The sequence below is a fragment of the Pan paniscus genome, chromosome 5, assembly GCF_029289425.2.
Source record: "Pan paniscus chromosome 5, NHGRI_mPanPan1-v2.0_pri, whole genome shotgun sequence".
In the NCBI taxonomy this organism is placed as follows: domain Eukaryota; kingdom Metazoa; phylum Chordata; class Mammalia; order Primates; family Hominidae; genus Pan; species Pan paniscus.
The window spans coordinates 58,761,849-58,783,680 of NC_073254.2; the positions used below are offsets into that span (position 1 = coordinate 58,761,849).

Genomic DNA, 21,832 nt, shown 5'->3' on the forward strand with positions numbered 1-21,832 from the left:
TCTGTTAGTTTCCCCGTTTTCTGACAGGATGAAGGTGTCTCCTTCCTTTGTTGGCTGGGTAGTAATTCTGTCCCACTTCCCATGATCTTCGAGGCTCTACATGGCCTCGCCCGCGTTCCTCGCCCACTCACTCGCCCGCTGTGAAGCCCCACTGGCTTGCTCTCAGTTCCTCTAATTCACAGGCTTTCCCCCTAATGCTCTGTCCCCATCCCTTTACTCATCCTTACATCCCAGTTGAGATGATACTCCTCAGGCGAGGGTTCCCGGACCACCCAAAGTATGACCCTCTACCGACTCCATCCTTTTCCTTCCCACTATTCTTTTCCCTTCATAGCACCCACTGCAACTTGTAAAGACATCTTTATTTGGATGTTTATGCTTTTAACGGCTGTCTCTCTCACTGGATGAGACGCTCCAAGTGGTCAGAGACTGTGCTGGTTTATTGCCCCATGCTCTTCATGCCAACATAGGGGTGACCTAGCAGGGCCCTCGAAGGTGAGGAATGGGGGGAAAAACGTGGAGTCAGCTCCCTTGTGCCCAGCCTCCCTGGGTTACCCTTATCCCCAGGCTCCTCCAGATGGCAACCCCCAGGGCAGTGGTGAGGGCTCCAGGGCGTGTGTCCTCTCATTCTTCCTCCTGTCCCTCCATCCCTCATCATTTCCACAGCAAGGACAAGGGTCTGTGCTGGACACAGAGAAAGGCCTGGAACTACTGGCCTCTGACCCCACCCAGCAAGGCCCTACCGTGCTCAGGGGATAATTTCCTTCTCTCTGCCTCTACCACAAAGTCACAGGGCAGGCCTGTCTAAAAAGCCCCAATGCACACAGACATGCATGCGCGCAAAACAGCTCTAGAAGGGAAAAACTTTTTTTAACGTCTCTGCCATTTTAGTGTCATGTTACTGAAACTTCCCTTCCCCAGTGGCTCAGTTCAGAGCCTTCTGTGTGAAGTCTTTAAACAACGGTGTTTCAGGGTCCTCAACAGCAATAAGATGGGACACCTCTCAGGGTTCTTCTGCTTGCTCCTATTTCAGTCTCTTCTCACTCAGGAGAGTCCATGCTTCCTACTGGTTGGCAGTTTCAGGCTGACCCAACATGGGTAAAACAAGAGCACCTGCCATTTTCAAGAGAGGCAAACAGGCTTCACCCAGGATACCTGGGGCTTTGGGGGTCTTCCAAGAATCCCTGTCCACCTGGAAAGCTCTTCCTTCCAGACTGGCTCTCTTCCACTTGCAGTCCCTCCTCCTCAGCTCAGGACTGTACTGGCTGGCCCCAGGCTCTGGCCACAGCAGTCCCTAGGGCACCAGAAGAGCACATAGCCTGGGCCCAAACTGCAGCAGTTATGGCTCCGGCTTCCAGATGGGGAGGTGGAGCCCCGAGGATCCCAGACCCTGCCTGGCTTCAGTCGGTACACAGCAGCAGTTTCCCTGAGATCTTCAGGTCATCAAAGGGCAAAAGGACAAGGGACTGAGAAGGAGAATGGAGAGAAGCAAGATCAGAGGACATGGGAAAAGGTGACTTGGGAAAGGGGACCCAGGGAAACCTGTTGGGCCACTCCCTCCCCACCAAATGACAGTTGAAGACCATCAGGGAACAAATCTTCACACGAATCCTCAAAATAGTGGCCCCTCTGGGCTTGGCAGAGCCCTGAGGACTTAGACAAGCCTTCCTTTTCTAAGATAATGCCAGAATATCCAAGTTAGGAGGGACCCTTAGAGGTGATCCAGCCCATGGACCTGGAGTTGTTTGTTGTTGTTGGGGGGGGGTGGGGGGGTGCTGGGTACTCGCAGAACATTTAGGTTTCTTTTTTACACTGAACATTTAAAAATAGGAAAGACTGTACAGAAAATCTGAGTTTCACCTCTCAAAAAAGTCCAAGACCAGGAAAAACTGGGCCTACACTCCTGCTTTGTAAGCCTTTGCTGAAGCTGAGTACAGAGACCCTCAGGGATGGCTCTCTGGGTTCTTATAGGCCTCACCACACCATGGTCTCATATCTGGCCAACTTCACTGATTCACTTTAACTGCAGGGTTCCTGTAAGAGTCCAAATTTGGCTCCTTGGACCAACTAAGGAAACAGGCTCAAGTTCCCACAGTTGGTCAGTGGCAGAGTCCTGGTTATACCCCAGGACTCCTGGCTCCCTGGCCCTTTCAGCTAATGACAGAACCTCTCTCTGCTATGGGTGTGCGAGGCCCTGGAGAGCAAAGCATATGCCACTTACTTCCTCAGTCAGGTCCTGGGGCGTCTCATCCTCCACATTCCGCAGCAGGGAGTCAGCACCCGCCTTGCACAGAGTGGATGAGATGCCCATGAGACCCCGGCCAGCTGCCAGGTGCAGGGGTGTGCACCCGTTCAGCATGCGGGCATCTACCTGGGCACCAGCCTGGAGCAGGAACTGTACCAGGCCCCGCTCTTGGGTTTCCACAGCCAGGTGCAGCGCTGTCTTACCACTGGTGCCCTCCTGGGGAGGAATAAGGATGTCAGCCAAGGCCTTCAGAGGCAGTGTGCTGGGCCTGGGCTCTGGATAAGGAAGTGAATGCCACCACTTCTGACTGCTGGGCAGGGGACTTGGGGATGTGTCAGGTGGGGGCAGGCCCTGGGCCGGGCAGTGCTTTGCTGGCTGTCTCACCTGCACATCAATGTCAGCTCCATTCCGAAGCAGCAGTTCCATGAGTGGTTGGTTCTTCTGAAGGGTGGCAATGTGGAGACAAGCCAGACCTGGGATGGGGTGAGAGTGAGGGTGAGGGCTGCTGATCTGCATCCACCAACTCCCTCTCTTCTGGGACCTCCCTACCACTCAGCCCCAAGGGACTCACAGCCCACTCAATGTCTCTAATCACAAGACTGTTAAAATGCAAACCCCAAAACCCCCTCAAAAGTCTAAGGGGAAAGGAACTCAAAGTTTCCACCTTTTCAGAGTCATGTTATTGAAACTTTCATGCTTCAGGGGTCAGGCTGCTGAGTGACACCCCCAAAGAACACCCTCCTCCTATACACAAACTACAACACACACACACACATATACACACACACACACAACCTGCCTTCAAGCCCAGTCTGAAAGCCACCTTTTCTGAAAAGCCACCTAAGATCCTCATGCCCCCAGCCCTTTCTCAGGGGCCGCTTCCTTCTGTGCTCCCCTGGCCTTTTTGCTCTCCTTTCTAGTCTGGACACTCCCGACCCTTGCTTAGTAATAGAGATTTCGATTCAAATTTACATTCTTCACCTCCCTCAGGGCCCTATTCAGATGTCACTGGCTCCATGAGGCCTTCCCGGACCACCCTATTTAACAATCATATCAACTCTCCTACTCCCCACATTCCTTCCTCTCACTCTCTTCTGCTTTTTACTACAGCACTTACTTCCTTTTAACATATTACATAGTTCACTTCTTACATTTATTGCTCATCTCAATCTTTCTCTATTTTGCACACAGATGCAAGTGTAGCTCCTAGGATAACGTCTGGCACATAGAAAACCCTCAGTACATTTCTGTTGAATGAATGAATCAGGTCATCTAATCTCTATTAAACTAAGTATCTTAAGGGCAAGATTTAGTTTTCTTCTCAGCAGGCAGTAGGTACTGGTTAAATTCGAAATCAAATCATCCATTCATTCATTTGGCAAAGATGTACTGAATATCTATGTGCTTACAGTGGGAGGGGCACCAATGGACAAGCTGGGACCCTCCCTTCCCCAAGAGTGAGGTCCCTATCTCCTATGCCCTCCTCATCCCACAGGCCCTTAAGACTGTCCACACCTTGCCAGTTTTGCAGCTGGAGGTCCAGAGAGTGAGATGTTCCTCTGCCTGGCTCTGGCCGCCCCTCCAGCAGGCAGCGGGCACAGGCCAAGTGCTGCCGCTGGCAGGCCACATGAAGGGCTGTGTCACCATGCCGGTCCTGTAGTGCCCGGCTGGCCCCCTTCAGCACCAGTGCCCGAACTGCGCCCGGTTGGTCCAGATGTACAGCCAGATGGAGTGCTGTCTGGAGGCACAAATAGAGGGTCATGGGGCCACTGCAGCATGCTCCCACCTCTGGGAACATGCTTGGGCTCAAGAATCACCAGCTGCCAGCATCTTCTTTGAAAGCAGCTTATAAAGGCCATAACCTGTTCTTCCAAGGAAATACTACCGAGCCCTTCCCCTGTCACACCCCTCCCCCACCAAGCTCTTGGGATCCCAATTCTGGAAGCAAGGTGAAGAAAGTAGCTCTCTGCTTTTCTTGTAAGTCACCTTAGGCCCTGGAGAAAGGACATGTAGGAGGAGAGTCTAGCCCCTCACCCTGTGAGGAGACCTCTGTTACCCCCAGGGGTTAACAGAGGAAAGATACAGCTGCAGGAGGAAAGATAGAGGCACCGGGCAGTCTCTCCCTGGCAAAACTCTCTGTTAGGCTCCATTCAGATGGCATCTCCTCTGTAAGCCTTCCCTGGCTGCTGCACACAGACACTGGACCCTATAGCAGCTGGTATGTGTCTCTATCACAACTCTTGTCACCAGGCTGTGTATTTAGCTGTTGATACAAGTCCCCCAGCCCAGGATGCAAGCACCTCAGGACAGAGGCCATGTCTTACTTGGGTCTGTCTCCTCAGTTTCTAGCTCAGTGTCTGGCATATGGTTTCCTAAGTGAGCAGCCTTTGGACTGGTATGGCTGCTGGGAATGGCTGCCAGGGCACAAACAGGTATCTGGGCATAACATTCTCTCGCCACCAACCTGGTAAAGGTTATTTTGAATGTCCAGGACCTCCTGGGGCAGCAAAGCCAGGCAACAGAGCAGCACCGCTGGGGCCTCATGAATCACTGCCAGGTGGACCAGCCTAGGGGAGCAGAGGCGGGGCTTAGAGTTAGGGCCCAGGCCAGAGGGAGTGGGTTGGGGTCTTGGAGTTAGAAGGAACACATCAAACTTTAACTAGCTACCCATAGGGTAGGTCCAGGAAGTGAGAGTGTGGGCCAGGAAGTGAGGGTTGGTGTGGGAAGCCAGGATCCTAGGGTTGGAGCTCCAAGTTCCCACTGCTGGCCTTCAGGAGGGCCTTGGCTGGGTGGGCATGTGGGCAGGGTGCTGACAGGACAACAGCCTTCCTGTCCAGCCTGCCCACACCCACTCCTCTTTGCCCTCAGGGCTCTGCCGAGCCAGCTGCAGCTCAAAGCCAAATTGAAAGCTGCCGAAGTAGTCCAGAGGGGGTTTCCAGGGCTAAGCACCCCACCACCCCAGCACACAGGAAAGAAGGAGACAGTTGCAGGGTCACCCCGTACCCCCAAGCAACTCAGTGTTACACATTCCAAGGGAGAGACACAGAAACTCTTGGAAGAGGAGCAAGGAGACAGTGCAGCATCCTGTCCTGCTGCCCTTCCCTGGGAGTCAAGAGGCACCTCTCAGATAGCACAGACCAGGTCGGGCCTAACAGAGGCCCTCCATTCCTGTGTGCACCTCCAAGAGGAGGTCTTTGTAGTGCAGAAAATGTATTTGTTGAGGGGGCCAAGAACCTTAATCTAGGGGTAATGGGGGCAGTTGGGAGGGGAAGTTCCAGTCTTGGGGTTTCCCCACGTCAGGTGGGGAAAACGAAAGCCAGTGATGGAGGGTCTAGGCCGGGACAGCTGCCTTGGGGCATTAGTGAGGGGGGTAGATTGGCTAAAAGGCCCGTCTGGGCTGGGGAGGGGGCTGCTTGGGCAGGAGGGTGGCAGGCTTTAGCAGCAGGCAGCAGGAGAGGCCCAGGAGAGTGACGGAGGGAGGGAGGAACTGCTCTGGAAATCCCCTAGGCCAGGGCCTGCTCTCTGGGTCACATTCTTGCAGCCACCTCCCTCTCTCCCCCAGTATCCCCTCCTCCCACTTCCTCTTCCCACTTCCATACCTCCCACAGCCCAGACACCTCCAACAGAGGGAGGAAAGTGCCCCCTCCTCTCTGGGGACTCGCTGGGGAGCCCGGACACTTCTCCCCTCCACACACACACCCAATCTGGACACAACACCTGCTTCTAACTAGAGATGGAAAAGGCTGGGGCTGAGAGGCTAACAAAAGACGGCAATGTCAAAAGTCCCCTCTCCTTGGATCAAAGGTCATCAGAGGTATCTTGCGTGCAGCCCCCAAAACCTTGGGGTTCTGGGCCTGAGGGCTGGTGATCCAGGCAGAGTACAGAAAGGACTGGGTCACTCCTCTCCCACCCACTGGGTCCACCAGCTGTCTTTATCAATGGCCACCCAGGATTAGGACCCTGCATCTCCAAAAAGCAGGTTAGAACAGCCACCTCCTGCCTCCCCTACTCCTATTTATATGAGCACCCTTGACCAGGGATTCCAGCCCTCCCCAACTCTATTTCTCATCCCCAGTTCCCAACCTTTCCCTCCTCTGTCAATGTTTTCTTCTTCCTTGGGGGCTAAATCCTCAACTGGCCAACCCATCCCACACAACTGCCTTTTACTTCAACTGCCCTCTGGCCCACTCCCACCAAACTCCATCTGGGTCTGGAGGAGGAAGGGTTAAGTGAGGGAGTGAGACACGACAGTTAGTGGGACTGGGGGCTCTGGAGGTAGAGGATGTCAGGGACGCTGACTCTAGCCCTCACTTCCCCTTTCTTAGCAGAGGAGGAAGTAAGCTGGGGCAGCCAGCCGCCTGTCTGTCTGCTGGGGCAAGAGTGCCCCAGCCTGGCTCACCCCGTCCTCCTGAGGACCAGTCCCAAACCTACACCCTGGTGGCACTCCCCATGCCTAGCTTCCTGGCCCCGACTGGCAACCTGTAACTGGCACCTGTTGTTCCTTGAGACAGAGCATTCTGAGGTCAGGAACTGGGAATCCCAGATATTGAGCAAATAAGGATGTCCCCTTCCCCAGCAAGAAGAAACAAAAAAACTGGACTTGGTCAGGGGAATTTTCTCTTCCTAAGGGTGGATTATTGGTAGATTTCCAAGATGCTGGCTGGGTTAAGGGTCCTGCCAGCTCTGCCCACCCCGAAATGGGAGGACAGAGATGATTCCATGGCCTAGCTGGACCTCAAAAGTGGGCTGAGAGTTAAGTCTGGAGTTTGGAAGAGCGAATGGGGACTTGAAGGATCTTCACGGGGGAGTGGGGGTGCCCGACCTGTTGCGGCTCTTGGGCAGGCCCAGAGTTAGCATCCCGATTCAGCCTAGCCCCCATACTCACGTGTCTCCGTCCTCGGAGATGTAAGTGAGTGCTTCCAGCTGCTGAGGGCTCAGCGCCCCCACGTGGGGGAGTGGCAGGCGTGGGGCCGGGTCCTCAGCCTCGGGGCCCCCCAGCAAGGACAGGGTCTCGGTGAGCGAGGAGGAGCCATAGGTGGAATCAGCCCGCTCCCCATCCGCGTCTTCCTTCTCCTGTGGTTCCTTGGCGGGCCCCGGAGGATGGGTGCAGGGCTGGGGGCTGCCGTCCGAGGGCCCGGAGGCTGGAGCCGAGGTGGACTCGGGTAGGGAGCGCAGAGAGCGCAGAGACTCAATGCCAGAGTCGTACTGGCTCTCCTCCGCCTCGTCCGGCCCCTTCCGCGCCTCCGACATGCCCGCGGCTCTGGCCGGCCGGGGCCCGGTCTGAGCAGGATCCGGCTCCAGGCTCCGCCGCGCCGCCTTTCCGGGTTGCGGGTCCGCTTGGCAGAGCGGGCGCCCGGCCCGCGGCGGCCTCCTTCCCGGGCTGTGGGGCTCCGAGGGGCCGGCGCGCAGCGAGGACAAGGTTCGGAGCGCTGGCCAGGTCCACCCAGCGGTTACTGTGGGCAGCCGAACCGCCCAAGCGGGTCCTCCTCCTCGCCCCGCCCCTCCGGGCCAACAGGGTCGCCTCACGCGGGTGGCCCCGCCCCCTCCCCGCCCCCGGCGGGCGCTTCCGGAAAGAGGCCCCGCCCCTCCGGAATCCCCCTTCCCGGGCTCTGCGTAGGCTTGGAGTCTGTGGTTCCCGGGCCTTGACTCACTCCTTCGTTGATTCATTCACTCATTCATTCATTCATTCACTCTTTCCCCCTTCCTCCTTCACTCCATTCATTAGTTCCACGCATGTACTGTTTCCTTCTTTCACTTCTATTTCTTAATTCATTTGTTTTATTTTTATTTATTTTTTTGAGACGAAGTCTTGCTCTGTTGCCCAGGCTGTAGTGCAGTGGTTGATCTCGGCTCACTGCAACCTCCGCCTCCTGGGTTCAAGCGATTCTCCTGCCTCAGCCTTTGGAGTAGCTGGGACTACAAGTAGAGACGGGGGTCTCGCCACGTTGCCCAGGCTGGTCTCGAACTCCTGGGTTCAAGCGATCTGCCTGCCTCGGACTACCAAAGTGCTGGGATTACAGGCTGTGAGCCACCGGGCCCGGATCATTCATTTGTTTTAAAAGAAATATCTATTAATTGTCTGTACAAGCTGGCATCTTTGGGGGGAGGGCATGTAGGCGATGGGATGGGGAAGCACTGCTTCCTATCCCCTGCCCATTTATCTCAATTTCTCTTGCTTTCTCATCTTTCCCTATCAGTGCCCAGGGGTACGGGTAGGGAAAGGGGACTCCCATTATCTTACAGGAGCAGTTCTCCTGGGTCCTGGAAGACAGTCTCCTGTGTCAACGTCCCACATCACATGGAATTGGGCATGAAAATGTTTTTTTGGAAAGAGCCTCTTCTCAGGGAAACTGTTGTCTAAAAAGCAAAGTTGTTGTGGAGTTTCTTCTTCCTCAAAGGGTGAAACCCTGGCCTTGGGTAGTTACAGTTTATGGTCAACCCCAGCAGTCAAGGAAGTGGGGTCAGGTTGGGGAGGCCCCAGACATGCTGGGTTGCACTCTGCTCAGGTCCCCAACACAGCCCCAATCTTAGTCCCAAAACATCTTTCCTCTTTCACTGTCCCTGGGCCTAGGAAGGCCGTGGGAGCACCCTACTACAAGTGAGCCCTAAGCCCATGCTCCATGATTTATTCCCTCATTCCTCCCCACTATTCCAAGTGCTATCAGTCTAACGCCAGCAATGCCCTTAGAGGGTTATCCCCAAGGGAACATGTAGCTTTTCCATCTCCAGCATTGGGGAAAGGAAGGTGGATGAGTGTAGACAGCAACGTTTTGCAGGGGGGAGGCCAGCTTTCCCACGGCCCTTCCCCTGCAACCTCATTTTATTCATCCATCATTCACCTACTTGACAAACATGTATGGAAGGTCTCCTGTAATGTCTGACGTTGTTCTTTCTACTGGAAGCAAAACTGACTATCACAGTAATAACCAATAACCACCCCCCATGACCAACAAAAAAATCCCATGGTCCTAAAAAAGCTCCTTGGCAATTACAGCTCAGAGTGGTTGGGATAAGACAGAAGTGAGAACAGGGTGTTGTGGGGGCACACAGTGGGGCCAGCTACTCAGTGGGGTGAGAGGCAAGGAAGCTTCCATTTGAACTGAGAATGGGAAGGGAAGAGAGATAGTGAGAGGAGAAGGACCTAGTCTGTGGGGGGTGATTGGAGGCAGAAGAGTTGGGGGAGGGCCGAGGGGAGAAGATGGCCCACTGTTCTTCAACCCCATGTAGGACCAGAGTGGGAAAGACGTAATGAGCATGAAGCCCAGTGAGGAGCCACGAGGGGAAAGGCCTGGGAAATTGAAGCATCTCCTTCCCTTGAGTCAGCATGATTTCAGATGTTCTCAGTCTCCTCCCCTGACATGTTCCTCTCCAGTCCTCAAAGGCTGCAGCAAAAGTATAGTAATAAACTCCAGACCCAGACCAACTGGGTTCAAAATTTGGCCGAGCGCGGTGGCTCACACCTGTAATCACGCCTATAAACTTTGAGAGGCTGAGGTGGGTGGATCATTTGAGGTCAGGAGTTCAAGACTGGCCTGGCCAACATGGCGAAACCTCATCTCTACTAAAAATACAAAAAGTAGCTGGGCCTGGTGGCACATGCCTGTAATTAATCCCAGCTACTTGGGAGGCTAAGGCAGGAGAATCACTTGAGGGTGGAGGTTGCAGTGAGCTGAGATCACACCACTGCACTCCAGCCTGGGCAACAGAGTGAGACTCAGTCTAAAAACAAAAACAAAAACAAAAAAATCCACACGAAATCTGACACTATCATCCCCATTTTAATGTTGGGAAACTGAGGCCCAGAGAGGTGAGTTGACTTGCTCAAGTTAAAATAGAAAGTGCAGAGATGGCTTCTCATCTAATCCAAAACTTTTACATATTTTTTAGTGGAACCTTCTTTTCTTTATCAAGAGGTAAACCACATAGGGTGGCAGTGTCTGAGCCCTCTGCAAGGATGTAAGAACTCAGGAGTGTGCAAGGACCTCCTTTTTATTCATACAGAGGCTGAATTTAAGGAAAAACCCACTTAACCCAGCCAGGTGTTTGGCTCTGAGCCGGAACAGGTGTGTGGCAGTCCCTTTTATGGCCACATGAGGTCAGCATTGAGTCACCCACTGGCCCCACTACCAGAGCTTGCACTCTCGACAGGAATCCTTTCCAACACTCCAGGAATGGGGAGGGGGACCATTGCAGTGTTATCTGAAAGGGTGACCTGGGGACTTTGACTTAGGCCACAGCATGGTTAGGGACCTGACCTCGCCTCCTCAGCTCCAGTCTTCTCTGAGGCTGGGCCCCTCGTCTTTCTCTCTGTTGTTTTCTGGTTCCCTTTGTGCCCCCACTCCCCACCTCCACCCACCCCAGCTAGGCTCATCTTCAGGAAACAGGACTGGTTTCCATGGTGACCAGCCGGTCAGCTGGCTCCTTCCACCGCCCCCTCCTTCACCCCCCTTTCTTGTAGCTTCCAGGGAAGGGTACTGTGTGTGAATGGAGAAGGCAGGGGTAGCCTTTTGTCTCTTGGGAGCTCTAGGGTTGGCCAAAAAGAGCTAAACTGTCCCTCCTCCAAAGCCCTTTGAAGTGGAGACAGGAAGGCAGTGGGGGTGGGTGTCAAGAGGAAGATTATGGCGCCTAAATGGGGAGCACGAGAGGATCCTCTGTGGGTTTGGAAAGGCCAAGGTTAGGGGCTCTGCTCTCTGTGGGGGAAGGGGTTGAAACTGGAACAAGAGGGGCTGGAGTTAGCTGTGAGGCCAGCTTCCCAAAAAGCATGGGCAGGAGATGCTGGAATGAACCACCAAGTGAGATTCTGCCTCTGCCAAGGGAGTGAACCAGACCCCCGCCTCTTCTGGACAGCCGCCTTCCTCTGGGCAGGGAGAATGGACCCATCAACCTGGAGAGGACCATGCAGGCTGGATAGCTCTAAGCAATAGGTGGACAGAGAGCCACCTTCACCTCACCTGGAAAGGGAAGAGTAGTAAAATGAAGGCCGGGCCAGGAGTGGGACTAGAGGGGTGGGAGCAGTGGCTCTCCTGTCCCCAACAAGGGGAAGGAACATCCTGGGCAGATCAGTGTGTTTGTACCCTATCCCCCAAAATCAGACATCGAGGCTTTGCCCCAAACTAACTTCCTACCCACAAATATTCCCCATAGATTTTGAGTGGGAAAGATCTGAATTCTAGGACTAGCTCTGTGAGTGCTAGCAGGTGACCTTGAGTAAGCCATTCACTCTCCCTCTGCCTTGGTTCCCTGTGAGTAATTGGGGAGAACAGTTACTGTATGTCAAAGACTCTAATGACACATAGTAGGATTCCACAGTGACTGTGTATGCACAAGATTGATCATGCATGGCTTTTATTATATTCTTCATAATGGTTGTTTTTCATGTTCTTTTCTCCCCATTAGAATTTGTGCTCATGTTCTTTTCTCCCCATTAGACTTTGTGCTCCTTGCAGGAAGGAAACTGTGTTTCATTTCTGTACTGGGCACACAATAGGTACCCAACACCTGTTTACTGAATGGAGACATCCAGAAATGAATGAATGAATAAATGTCAGGGTCCTTCCTGCTGTGCCAGGGGATACAGGGAAAAGCAGTGTGGGGTGGATGGCCTGAAAGGATAGGCTGCCTGCAGTGGCTCAGCCTGGCCTGCTTCCTACACCTACAAGTCAGAGCCTTAGAAATTGTCCAGTCAACTTCCTCACTGCACAGATGAAGAAATTAAGGCTCAGAGAGAGGAAGGCACTTGCCCAAGGTCACATAACTCCTTAATGACAGATACAGAATTCAGAATTAGAACTCAGGTTTCCTGCCCTCCAGCCTAGGGTACTGCACACACTTCACTGCTTCTCTGGAGCTGTTCTTTTAGGGAAGAAAGATGGTTCAGTGAAGGCCAGTTCCAATGCCCTCCCCTCTGCCCTCTGTTAGTCCTTTCCCACGTCTAGCTTCAATCTCTTCCCTTTCCCCCTATTCCATTCCTCTGGAAGTCTAGCTTCTGCCTTAACCCTTCACCACGCAACTGGGAGTAAGGATCTTCCCTAGGGTTCCAAGAATCAATTTCCTCTCCCCACTCCTCTGCCCTGGGAACTTGGGGGAACCAGAGATGTGTGTGTGTGTGTGGGGGGGTGCTGTTGGTTGAACCTCGGGCACCCAGTCCACGGAGAACAGATGGAGAGGGGTTGCGGCACAGATTCTCCCAGGATAGGAGCGCGGGAGGGAGGTGCAGTGAGCAGGGCTGGGAGCGGGGAAGAGGTGTGGGGAGTCCCTGTTGCTTTACCCCTTCGGGGGGTGGTTATTAGGTAGGCTTGGGAAGGCGGAGTTTGGGGGGCTGGGGGCGGGGCTCGGCTGCGCCGGCAGGAAAGGGGGGGCGCGCTGGCTCCAGCTCGGCTCAGACAAAAGGCGGCGGCGGGAGCGGGCGGGAGGCGGAGCGGCGCCGCGAGGGCCTCAAGGTGACACCCGCCCCCGGCCCCGGCCCCCCCCGGCCCGGCCCCCCAGCCTGCCTCCCACCCTCAGCCCCCAGCCCCTTACTCCCGGTGCCCTTTCCGGGCCCCCTCCCCCGGCGGGGGGTGGGGAGCAGCGAGGGCCCCGCCCCCTCCCGTCCTCTCCCCAGGGCCCGCGCAGGATGCCCCCGGCCCCTGGCAGCCCCCCGGGAGGTCCTGAGCTCGACGCGCCCCCTCTACGCCATGTCCCCCCCTGGCTCGGCCGCGGGAGAGAGCGCCGCCGCCGGCGGCGGCGGCGGTGGCGGCCCCGGGGTCTCGGAGGAGCTCACGGCGGCGGCGGCGGCAGCGGCGGCGGCGGACGAGGGCCCCGCCCGAGAGGAGGTGAGAGTCTAGGGCGCCCCTTCCCCAGGCGCGGCCGCAGCCTGGCCCCCCATCCCCCATCGCACGCGTCCCCCGCTGGTTCCGCCGCAGCGCGGCCGGCGCCCCGCACCCCGAGCCGGCCGCTGCAGCCGCAGTCCGCGCCGCCGCCCCCACCCGGCGGCCGGAGCTGTCCGCGGTGCCGGGGAAGGGGCCGCGCCGGGGGCGGGGCTCAGGGGTCCCGGGCAGGGGGAGGGGCCTAGGGGCGGAGCCTCGCGGACCCTGGGCTTATGAGAGTGGGGGCTATGCTCTCCCGGGGTGGGGACGGTGGCGGGGATCCTGTCTCACAGAGGGGGATGCTACCTTGAAGGCCAGGAAGGGCGACTTGTACGGGCTACAGAACGAGGAGGGTACCATGGGGAAGTGGTGGTGGTACCTGATCTGGGACCCTAAGGAGGTCAGATGTGTACAGGGGGGTCCCGCCTGTGGTCATTGGGAGTGTGTGTGTGTGTGTGTGTGGGGGGTGTGTGCACCTCTCTCTCACGAGGCTCCTGCTGCTTCCTCATATCCCTAGTTGGGGTCCCTAGTACTCAGTCCTCTGAACCTGAAGACAAAGAGACGGAGGAAAGTACCAGGAGCACCCCCACTCCAGCCTCCCATACACACTTGTGCACACGCATGCACCCTGTACTAGGGCAGAGGCACACAAGCGGGGATGGGCCTGCAGGTAAAGCCCCTTTCAGAGGTACCCACATGGGGACAAGCACATAACCAGGTAGGCACATGTACCCTAATCTCCTTGTCCACATGTACTGTGTGCTATTTCCTAGCTCGCCTAACTATCCATACTTCTAGATCCAGGGACCGATGCCTATTACTGTACCCTTCTTTTCCACTCTTTTCCTCTCTTTCCTGGCTGGCCTCTAGGTCAGGCCTGAGGAATTGAGGGGGTAAGTCAGGATCCCAGCAGGAGGTTGTGTGTGTGTGTGTGTGTGTGTGTGTGTGTGTGTGTGTGTGTGTGTGTGTGTGTGGTGGGGGATGGGTTCCTAAAGCTAGACAGTAGAGAGGAGGGGTGGGAAAACAGAGGCCACTACAAGAAATTAAACTCAACACTCAATTAGGATGTGGCTGCTGGGGGCCAGCACCATGGTAGGCACCTAGGATGCAAAGAGAATGAAGCATGGGCCCTCAGGAGTACCCAGTGTAGTGGGGAGCCAGACATGTAAACAACTCCTGGGCCAACCCTGGGACAGAATGTGCCAGGAGCTTTAACAGACAGGCTCCAGGAGAGTACCAAAAATAATTTTCTCTTGATAAATTGCTGGGCTTCAAACGTCGTCCTCGCTACCCCGGTCCCACATCCCCTATGCCTGTCCTCTCCTCAGCCACATGCCTCTGCCCTTCTGGATACCTCCTCCTGGACTGCCTGCCGCTCAGGGACCCCAGCCCCCTCCCTCCCATCCTAGGACAAAGGGAAGGATGTCAGGGTGCAGGAGGGAGACTCACAGGGGAACCAGGGTCCAGAACATGGGGAATGAGACAGGGCCTGGGGTTCTCTGGAGGCCCTTATCCAAAGGAGGTGTTAGGCTAATTGTGAGGGTTAGGGAGGTGGATGGGTCAGAGGGGAGTAGCTCCTCTAGAACCTAGGACTGAAAAAAATCTGGAAGTGAGGGCCCCACTTGTTAAGTGGGGAGGTGATGTCAGTGGGTCCCTCCCCCTTTTCTAGAGGACCTGGAAGGGGTCTGGGCTGGGGACCTGCCTTCGCTGATGCCTGTCTGTCTGTCCTCCCCTGTCTTCCCTGTCCACATCTTCTGTTTCATTGCCATTTTTGTGTTTGTCTTCGGGTGCTCTCTGGGTACCATCCTATCCATCTGTGTTTGCTGCCTGGGCCTCTATCTCTGGCTCTGATCCTTCTCTGCCTCTTGGGGTGTCTCTCTCTGCACTTTCCTGTACTGGCATTCCGGTCCCCTTTCCTGTCCTCATGGCTTGCTCTGTGTCACTTCTGTTTCTACCTCTGGCCCCTGGCTCCCATCTTGGTCTCACCTTTTCTCTCCATATCCCTGTTTCTCTCTGCCTGTTATCTCTGGTGCTGGCCTCTGCCCCTCCATCCCCGTATCCATCTCTGTGCTGGGTCCTGCCTGCTCTCACTTCCCACTCATCTTGGCCCCTCTCCCTGCCCACCTGAGCAGCAGCGTCCCATCCAGCCCTCTTTCACCAAGTCCCTCTGCCGTGAGTCCCACTGGAAGTGCCTCCTGCTCTCGCTGCTCATGTACGGCTGCCTGGGGGCAGTGGCCTGGTGCCACGTCACCACAGTGACGCGCCTCACCTTCAGCAGCGCCTACCAGGGCAACAGCCTCATGTACCATGACAGCCCCTGCTCCAACGGCTATGTCTACATCCCCCTGGCCTTCCTGCTCATGTTGTACGCCGTCTACCTGGTGGAGTGTTGGCACTGCCAAGCCCGCCATGAGCTGCAGCACCGTGTTGATGTGAGCAGTGTGCGGGAGCGTGTGGGCCGCATGCAGCAAGCCACGCCCTGCATCTGGTGGAAGGCCATCAGCTACCACTATGTCCGCCGCACCCGCCAGGTCACCAGATACCGCAATGGAGACGCCTATACCACCACCCAGGTGAGGAGCTGGTGGGGAGTGCAGGACATTCAACATGGGAGGTGGCACTTACGTGCTGCCTCACTCCCTCCCCACCTCCCTGGGGGGAAGGTGGGAGGAGCAAAAGGCAGCAGTGAGCTCCCATGAGCATTGCAACAGCAGGGCAATAGCCAACAACCATAATCATAACAGCAAAAACCGACCAGGAGCCAGGCTCTGCTCTAAGTATTTTACACACATCAAATCATTTATTTAACCCTCATAACAACCCTATGATGTAGGCAGGTATTCCCATTTTGCAGATGAGGAAACTGAGGCCTGGAGAGTTTAAGTAATGTGTCTAAGGTCAAATAGGCAGTATGTGGTGGAGATGAGACTTGAACTCAAGCAATCTGGCTCCAGGATCTATATACTGTTTAGTGCTTAATGGATCTACTTAGTGATTAATGGCAGAGTGTGGTGGCTCAGGCCTGTAACCTCAGCACTTTGGTGAGGCAGAAGGATCTCTTGAGCCAGGAGTTTGAGACCAGCCCACCTGGCAGCAACACAGTAAGACCCCATCTCTATAAATAATAAAAAGAAGTAGCTGGTGTGGTGGTATGCACCTGTAGTCCCGGCTACTCAGGAAACTGAGGTGGGAGAATCGCTTGAGCCTGGGCAGTTGAGGCTGTAGTGAGCTGTGATTGCCACAGTGCAAGACCCCATCTCAAAAAAAAAAATAAATAAAAATAGTGCTTAATGGCTGGAGATGGCTTCACATGCCCAGTATCATAGCATGCTCTTACCTGTTCAGTGAGGTGACTGCTACTGAGTTCTTTCACAGGTATGGACACCTAAACTCAGTGACTTGTCCAAAGTCTGCTGCTCTTAAGTGGTAGTGCTAGGCTCAATCCCAGCTTCCTGGATCTCAAGTTCAAGGGTCTAAGAGGAGGTGGGCGTAGGAAGTCTCACTGAGGGTGGGCAGGTCAATCAGCACTTTGTGGACTCGCCAGGATGAGACATATTGGGGTCCTGGAGGAGACGTTCCCAGATGCAGGCCATCTGTCTCAGTATAAGGATCAATAGACAGAAGCCTGGGGCGGGTGAGAAGCAGGAAGGAGGCTGATGATAGCTACAGCGTGAACAGGCAGACTAGAGATAGAGGGGTTGTTTAGGGAGTGCTTCTGGGGAACCCATTGGGAAACACAATTGTAAAAGGGAAGAAAGAAGAAGAGGAGGCTGTTTGTGGTGATGTGGGGGCACTTTGGAAAACAGAGGCAGTGGCAAATGGATCAGGCAGGCCAGAGGGGCAGTTCATGGCCAGGGCCTGACCCCTAGAGGAAGCAGGGCTTAGTTAAAATTTAAATGCGCGGCCGGGCGCGGTGGCTCATGCCTGTAGTCCCAGCACTTTGGGAGGCTGAGGCGGGTGGATCACGAGGTCAAGAGATCGAGACCATTCTGGCCAACATAGTGAAACTCCGTCTCTACTAAAAATACAAAAAATTAGCCTGGCGTGGTAGTGGGCGCCTGTAGTCCCAGCTACTCGGGAGGCTGAGGCGGGAGAACGGCATGAACCCGGGAGGCGGAGCTTGCAGTGAGCCGAGATGGCGCCACTGCACTCCAGCCTGGGCGACAGAGCCAGACTCCATCTCAACAAAAAAAAAAAAAAAAAAAAAAAAAAGGAAAAAGAAAGAAAAAAAAATTTAAATGCGCACAGGTAGGGCTGGTTCTAGTCCGGTCATCACGTCTGATTACACAGAGGGCGTCAGTTGCCCTGTAAGTCAGACGGAAAGATCCTAACCAGCTCCAGCCGGCACCTAAACCAAGACAGACTTAGGGTCCGACCAGGCAACCAGAGCATAGATGGGGCGGGAAAGGGTGAGTGGGCAGAAGCGGGCACCGCTGACGGGCTCCCCGCGACCCCGCCGCCTGCCCCCCGCGCCGCAGGTCTACCACGAACGCGTCAACACGCACGTGGCGGAGGCCGAGTTCGACTACGCGCGCTGCGGCGTTCGCGACGTGTCCAAGACGCTGGTGGGGCTGGAGGGCGCGCCGGCCACGCGGCTGCGCTTCACCAAGTGCTTCAGTTTCGCCAGCGTGGAGGCCGAGAACGCGTACCTGTGCCAGCGCGCGCGCTTCTTCGCAGAGAATGAGGGCCTGGACGACTACATGGAGGCACGCGAGGGCATGCACCTCAAGAACGTGGACTTCCGTGAGTTCATGGTGGCCTTCCCGGACCCGGCTCGGCCGCCCTGGTACGCCTGCTCGTCGGCCTTCTGGGCCGCGGCGCTGCTCACGCTGTCGTGGCCGCTGCGAGTGCTGGCCGAGTACCGCACGGCCTACGCGCACTACCACGTGGAGAAGCTGTTTGGCCTGGAGGGCCCGGGCTCGGCCAGCAGCGCAGGCGGTGGCCTCAGCCCCAGCGACGAGCTGCTGCCCCCGCTCACCCACCGCCTGCCGCGGGTCAACACGGTGGACAGCACGGAGCTCGAGTGGCACATCCGCTCCAACCAGCAGCTGGTGCCCAGCTACTCTGAGGCGGTGCTCATGGACCTGGCGGGGCTCGGGACGCGCTGCGGCGGGGCGGGCGGCGGCTACGCGCCCTCGTGCCGCTACGGCGGGGTAGGCGGCCCGGGCGCGGCGGGCGTGGCTCCCTACCGGCGCAGCTGCGAGCACTGCCAGCGCGCCGTCAGCAGCTCGTCTATCTTCTCGCGCAGCGCCCTAAGCATCTGCGCCAGCCCGCGGGCCGGCCCGGGGCCCGGTGGGGGCGCGGGCTGCGGGGGCAGCCGCTTCTCGCTGGGCCGTCTCTACGGCTCCCGGCGCAGCTGCCTGTGGCGCAGCCGCAGCGGGAGCGTCAACGAGGCCAGCTGCCCCACGGAGCAGACGCGGCTGTCCAGCCAGGCCAGCATGGGGGACGACGAGGACGACGACGAGGAGGAGGCCGGGCCGCCGCCGCCCTACCACGACGCCCTCTACTTTCCGGTCCTCATCGTCCACCGGCAGGAGGGGTGTCTGGGCCACAGCCACCGGCCGCTGCACCGCCACGGCTCCTGCGTAGAGACCTCACTGTGACCTCCGGCCCCGGAGTGGCCCGCGCCGTCCTCCCGCCTGCCCCTCGCCGGACTGTGCTCCCTCTGCGACGCAGGGCGAGTCACCACGGTGACTGAGGCCGCGCGGGGGGCAGGGAAAGGGAGGTGAGGGCCGCAAGACAGGCCCGGATGGGGCCGAGACCCCCGCTGTCCCTGTACATAAAGAGACCGATGGGTGGGAGGGGGTCGGCTGCTCCCCGAGATCCCCCTGGCAGAGTCATTCTTCCAGCCCCACCCCTGAGTTCCTAAAGGGACACCTCCCTCCTGTCCAGCCCTTCAACAGATCTTCTGTTAGATGACAACCGTGCCGTGGGCCCCGCGTTGGGCCTTGTCTGAAGGGAGAGGCCCTGGCATGCGGATGGGAGATTTAGAGGCTGTGGAGAAGGGAACTTGGGGCTTTCCTTCCTTCGTGGCCTCACTCCCCTGGGGCCTCTCTCTATGGAGGGAGCAATGGTTTGGTGACCAGCAGCCTGGATTCCAACTAGCTAATGCATTCAGCAGGTCTGAGGCTGGGGCCAGGTGTCAGCCCTAGGCCTCCATCCAACACCGTGGAAATGTTGCTGCCCTCTTCTTGGCGCCGACCCCAAGATTGGGGTTTCCTTTCTGCCGCTCCCTCCACTGTTGTTTATCTAACTGGGCCCCCACTCTAGGTCCAGAGGGACTGTGCTCACTGCACAGACATCACTCACCTTCCGCTCCCCAGTCCTGCAGAGCTGTTGCCAGGGTGCAGCGGGGAGGGGAGTGAAATGTGGAGGACTGTGTACCTCAGTCCTCCCTCTAAACTCCTCAGCCTCCCAACAGGGGCCTCCTCACCTGGGTTCTGAGTGTGTACCCCTTTTAGAGAGTGAGATGCCACCCGGGCAGCACTCGTTAAAGCTGGCCAGCACGAGTGACTAAGGGGAGAGAGCATGACATAGACCTGGGTGGCAGCGGGGACCTCTGGAAGCAGGTGGGAGTAAGAGAGGAGAGGGCAGTGGAGGGTGGAGGAAAAGGACCTCCAGAGGTGGGGTGTCTGTGGGGGCGGCCTTTGCCTCCCTAAACCTGTGCGGAGGAGTGGAGTGTGCTTGTCGCTCAAACACATCTCTGGGGGACTGAGGACGTTGTCACAAGCCCCAACTGGAGAAATAATTCCAATGGCAGGGTCAGAGGCAAGCATTCTCTAAATCCTGCCCAACCCTTCCATCCTTCCCTATCCTATGAGCTGAAGCCCTGCTGTGTGTCGCAGGGTCTTCAAAGGGGCATCCTGCCACCACCCCAGGGCGCTGGCCCCACGTCCTGTTCCCCTAAAGCTCTGACACCGCCTTCTCTCCGTGTGCTCCCCCCACCACCTCCACCCTGATGTGCTTCAGTGTGCATGTCTGTGAACAGCCCTCCTGCCCTGCCAACTCCCCTGGCTAAAGTCTCCCCAGCAGATTTAGCACCCAGGGATTGAGCTCACATTTCAGGCTAGAGAGGATAACCCTTGGGCCACCCACATCTCTCACCCCTGATGCTTACTTCGCCTGAGCCATCAGAACTCCTCCTTACCCTCCTTCAGCCCCTCTCATCTTCCTTCAGCCCAGCCAGGCCTGCACCACCAACTGTGTGGCCTCCACCTATGCAACATCGCCTCTGGCTCCCCTTCCCTTCTTCCTAGGGGGGAGTGCGAGGGGCCCAAATTGTGGGGATACCATGGCCCATGGCTTCTAAAGGGTTTAGCTTTACTTTCAGGTAGAGATGGCTGAGTGAGGAGGAAGAAGAGGCTAGAGAGAGGGAGGCTTGGGTGGGGGAAACAGCTGCCCACCAGGTTTTCCTGGACAGCAGTGCCCACCTGCCTACTAGCACTGAACCTGCCTGGACCCTGAGTCTGTGCTTCTTGGGGGCCTGGCGTTTGGAGCACCCTTCTTTCCTCTGAATGGACATCTGTGAGGTACAGGTGGTGAGCTGCAGCCTCAGGCTCCATTTCTTAGCCAGCTGGCACCTGGATGTCATGCTTTGTATGGGGACAGCCTGGCCACCTCAGGGCTCCAAGGAAGGAGGAACATGGCTCCTCCTCCCTCAGGCCTGTTCCTGAGACAGAGCCTGGTCTCACAAGAGGGGAAGGGGGACCTCTATTATTATTTTTGCCTGTATTGACCATTTCTGCCTAGGTCGTCTCAGACAGCCTCATCTCCCACACATGCACAGACTTAGAGAGAAACCAATTCTTTGGTCTATTTTCTTGGTAGCTTTACTGATTGCCAGGGAAAATGAAAACCAGAAAATTAATTAATCTCTAAAATTAAACTTTACACTGAATGTTCTTGTTTCTCTAATTAGAACTTCTGCTAGCAGCTGTGGCTATACACACACACACACACACACCCTCACACCTACACGTTTGCACTCCGGAACTGTCAGAGGGTGTCAGGCACAGACAGACTCTAGGTTGCCTAGACAGGCACACACATGCAGTCACTCCCAAGCCCCCTTTGGTGCTCTGCTCAGCGCCTGCTTAGCGGAAGGAGTCCCTGGAGAGCAGGCACTCCTGGACTGGGGTTGTAGCCCATGACCTGCCCTTTGGGGACACGGTTCTGGAGGCTCTGGGCCAATGAATCAACCCAAGGAGGACGGGCAATGGCGCTCAGCCTGAATCAGTCAGCTAGGTCTCTTGTGGCCCTGTGGGCTGATGTGATTCCTGTAGGTGTGGCCCCAGGGTGGACAGCTACAGAGTGATGGGGACTCATGTAGGGCACGTGGAAGGCTCCATGTGTCCTGGGGACAAGGGCTTGTGGGGTGGGCTGGGCCTGGCTGGGGAGAAGACAGGTCTCTGTCAATTGGGTGCATCACACTGTGGCCTTTTTGTCGTGGATTTAAGCGCAAAGATTGTACAAATCAAACTGGTGGATAATAAAGTCGTGGATGACTCACTGACTTCCTGTCCCAGTGTGGCACTTCTTTCCCTCCCTCCCAGGGAAGCTCTCTGGGGTGGGTGGCAGGGATTGTGTCATCCTTCCCTGGAAGTCGTCATCTACAGTTGCCTCCCCAGAGGAGTCCACTGGGTCTGAGCCCCTGGTGTCAGCTCGTTGTCCCCTTCCCAGGTTGGGAGTTGGGGAACTAGGGGATGGCGTGGCCTGTAGAACTGGATCACTTAAAGCAGAGTCA

General features: G+C 56.5%; 2 protein-coding genes across 3 annotated transcripts; one reads left to right on the forward strand and one right to left on the reverse strand.

The window, feature by feature from the left end:
• Nucleotides 1–344: 344 nt before the first annotated feature.
• Nucleotides 345–10,545, reverse strand: NFKBIE (NFKB inhibitor epsilon). Its single transcript, XM_003833228.6, has 6 exons — nucleotides 7,131–10,545; nucleotides 4,710–4,812; nucleotides 3,761–3,983; nucleotides 2,630–2,718; nucleotides 2,222–2,461; nucleotides 345–1,466 (listed from the first exon to the last, which is right to left on the reverse strand). Exons 1-6 carry the CDS (start codon nucleotides 7,910–7,912, stop codon nucleotides 1,401–1,403), a joined length of 1,503 nt encoding a protein of 500 aa, XP_003833276.2. The 5' UTR covers nucleotides 7,913–10,545; the 3' UTR covers nucleotides 345–1,400.
• Nucleotides 10,546–12,560: 2,015 nt separating this feature from the next.
• TMEM151B (transmembrane protein 151B) lies at nucleotides 12,561–21,601 on the forward strand. Of its 2 annotated transcripts, XM_034962187.3 has the most exons (3): nucleotides 12,561–13,056; nucleotides 15,222–15,662; nucleotides 17,568–21,601. In XM_034962187.3, exons 1-3 carry the CDS (start codon nucleotides 12,919–12,921, stop codon nucleotides 18,690–18,692), a joined length of 1,704 nt encoding a protein of 567 aa, XP_034818078.1. In that variant the 5' UTR covers nucleotides 12,561–12,918; the 3' UTR covers nucleotides 18,693–21,601. The 2 variants fall into 2 exon arrangements, with proteins under 2 accessions (XP_034818078.1, XP_034818077.2); XM_034962186.3 differs by lacking the exon at nucleotides 12,561–13,056 and having other exon boundaries at nucleotides 14,096–15,662.
• Nucleotides 21,602–21,832: the final 231 nt, after the last annotated feature.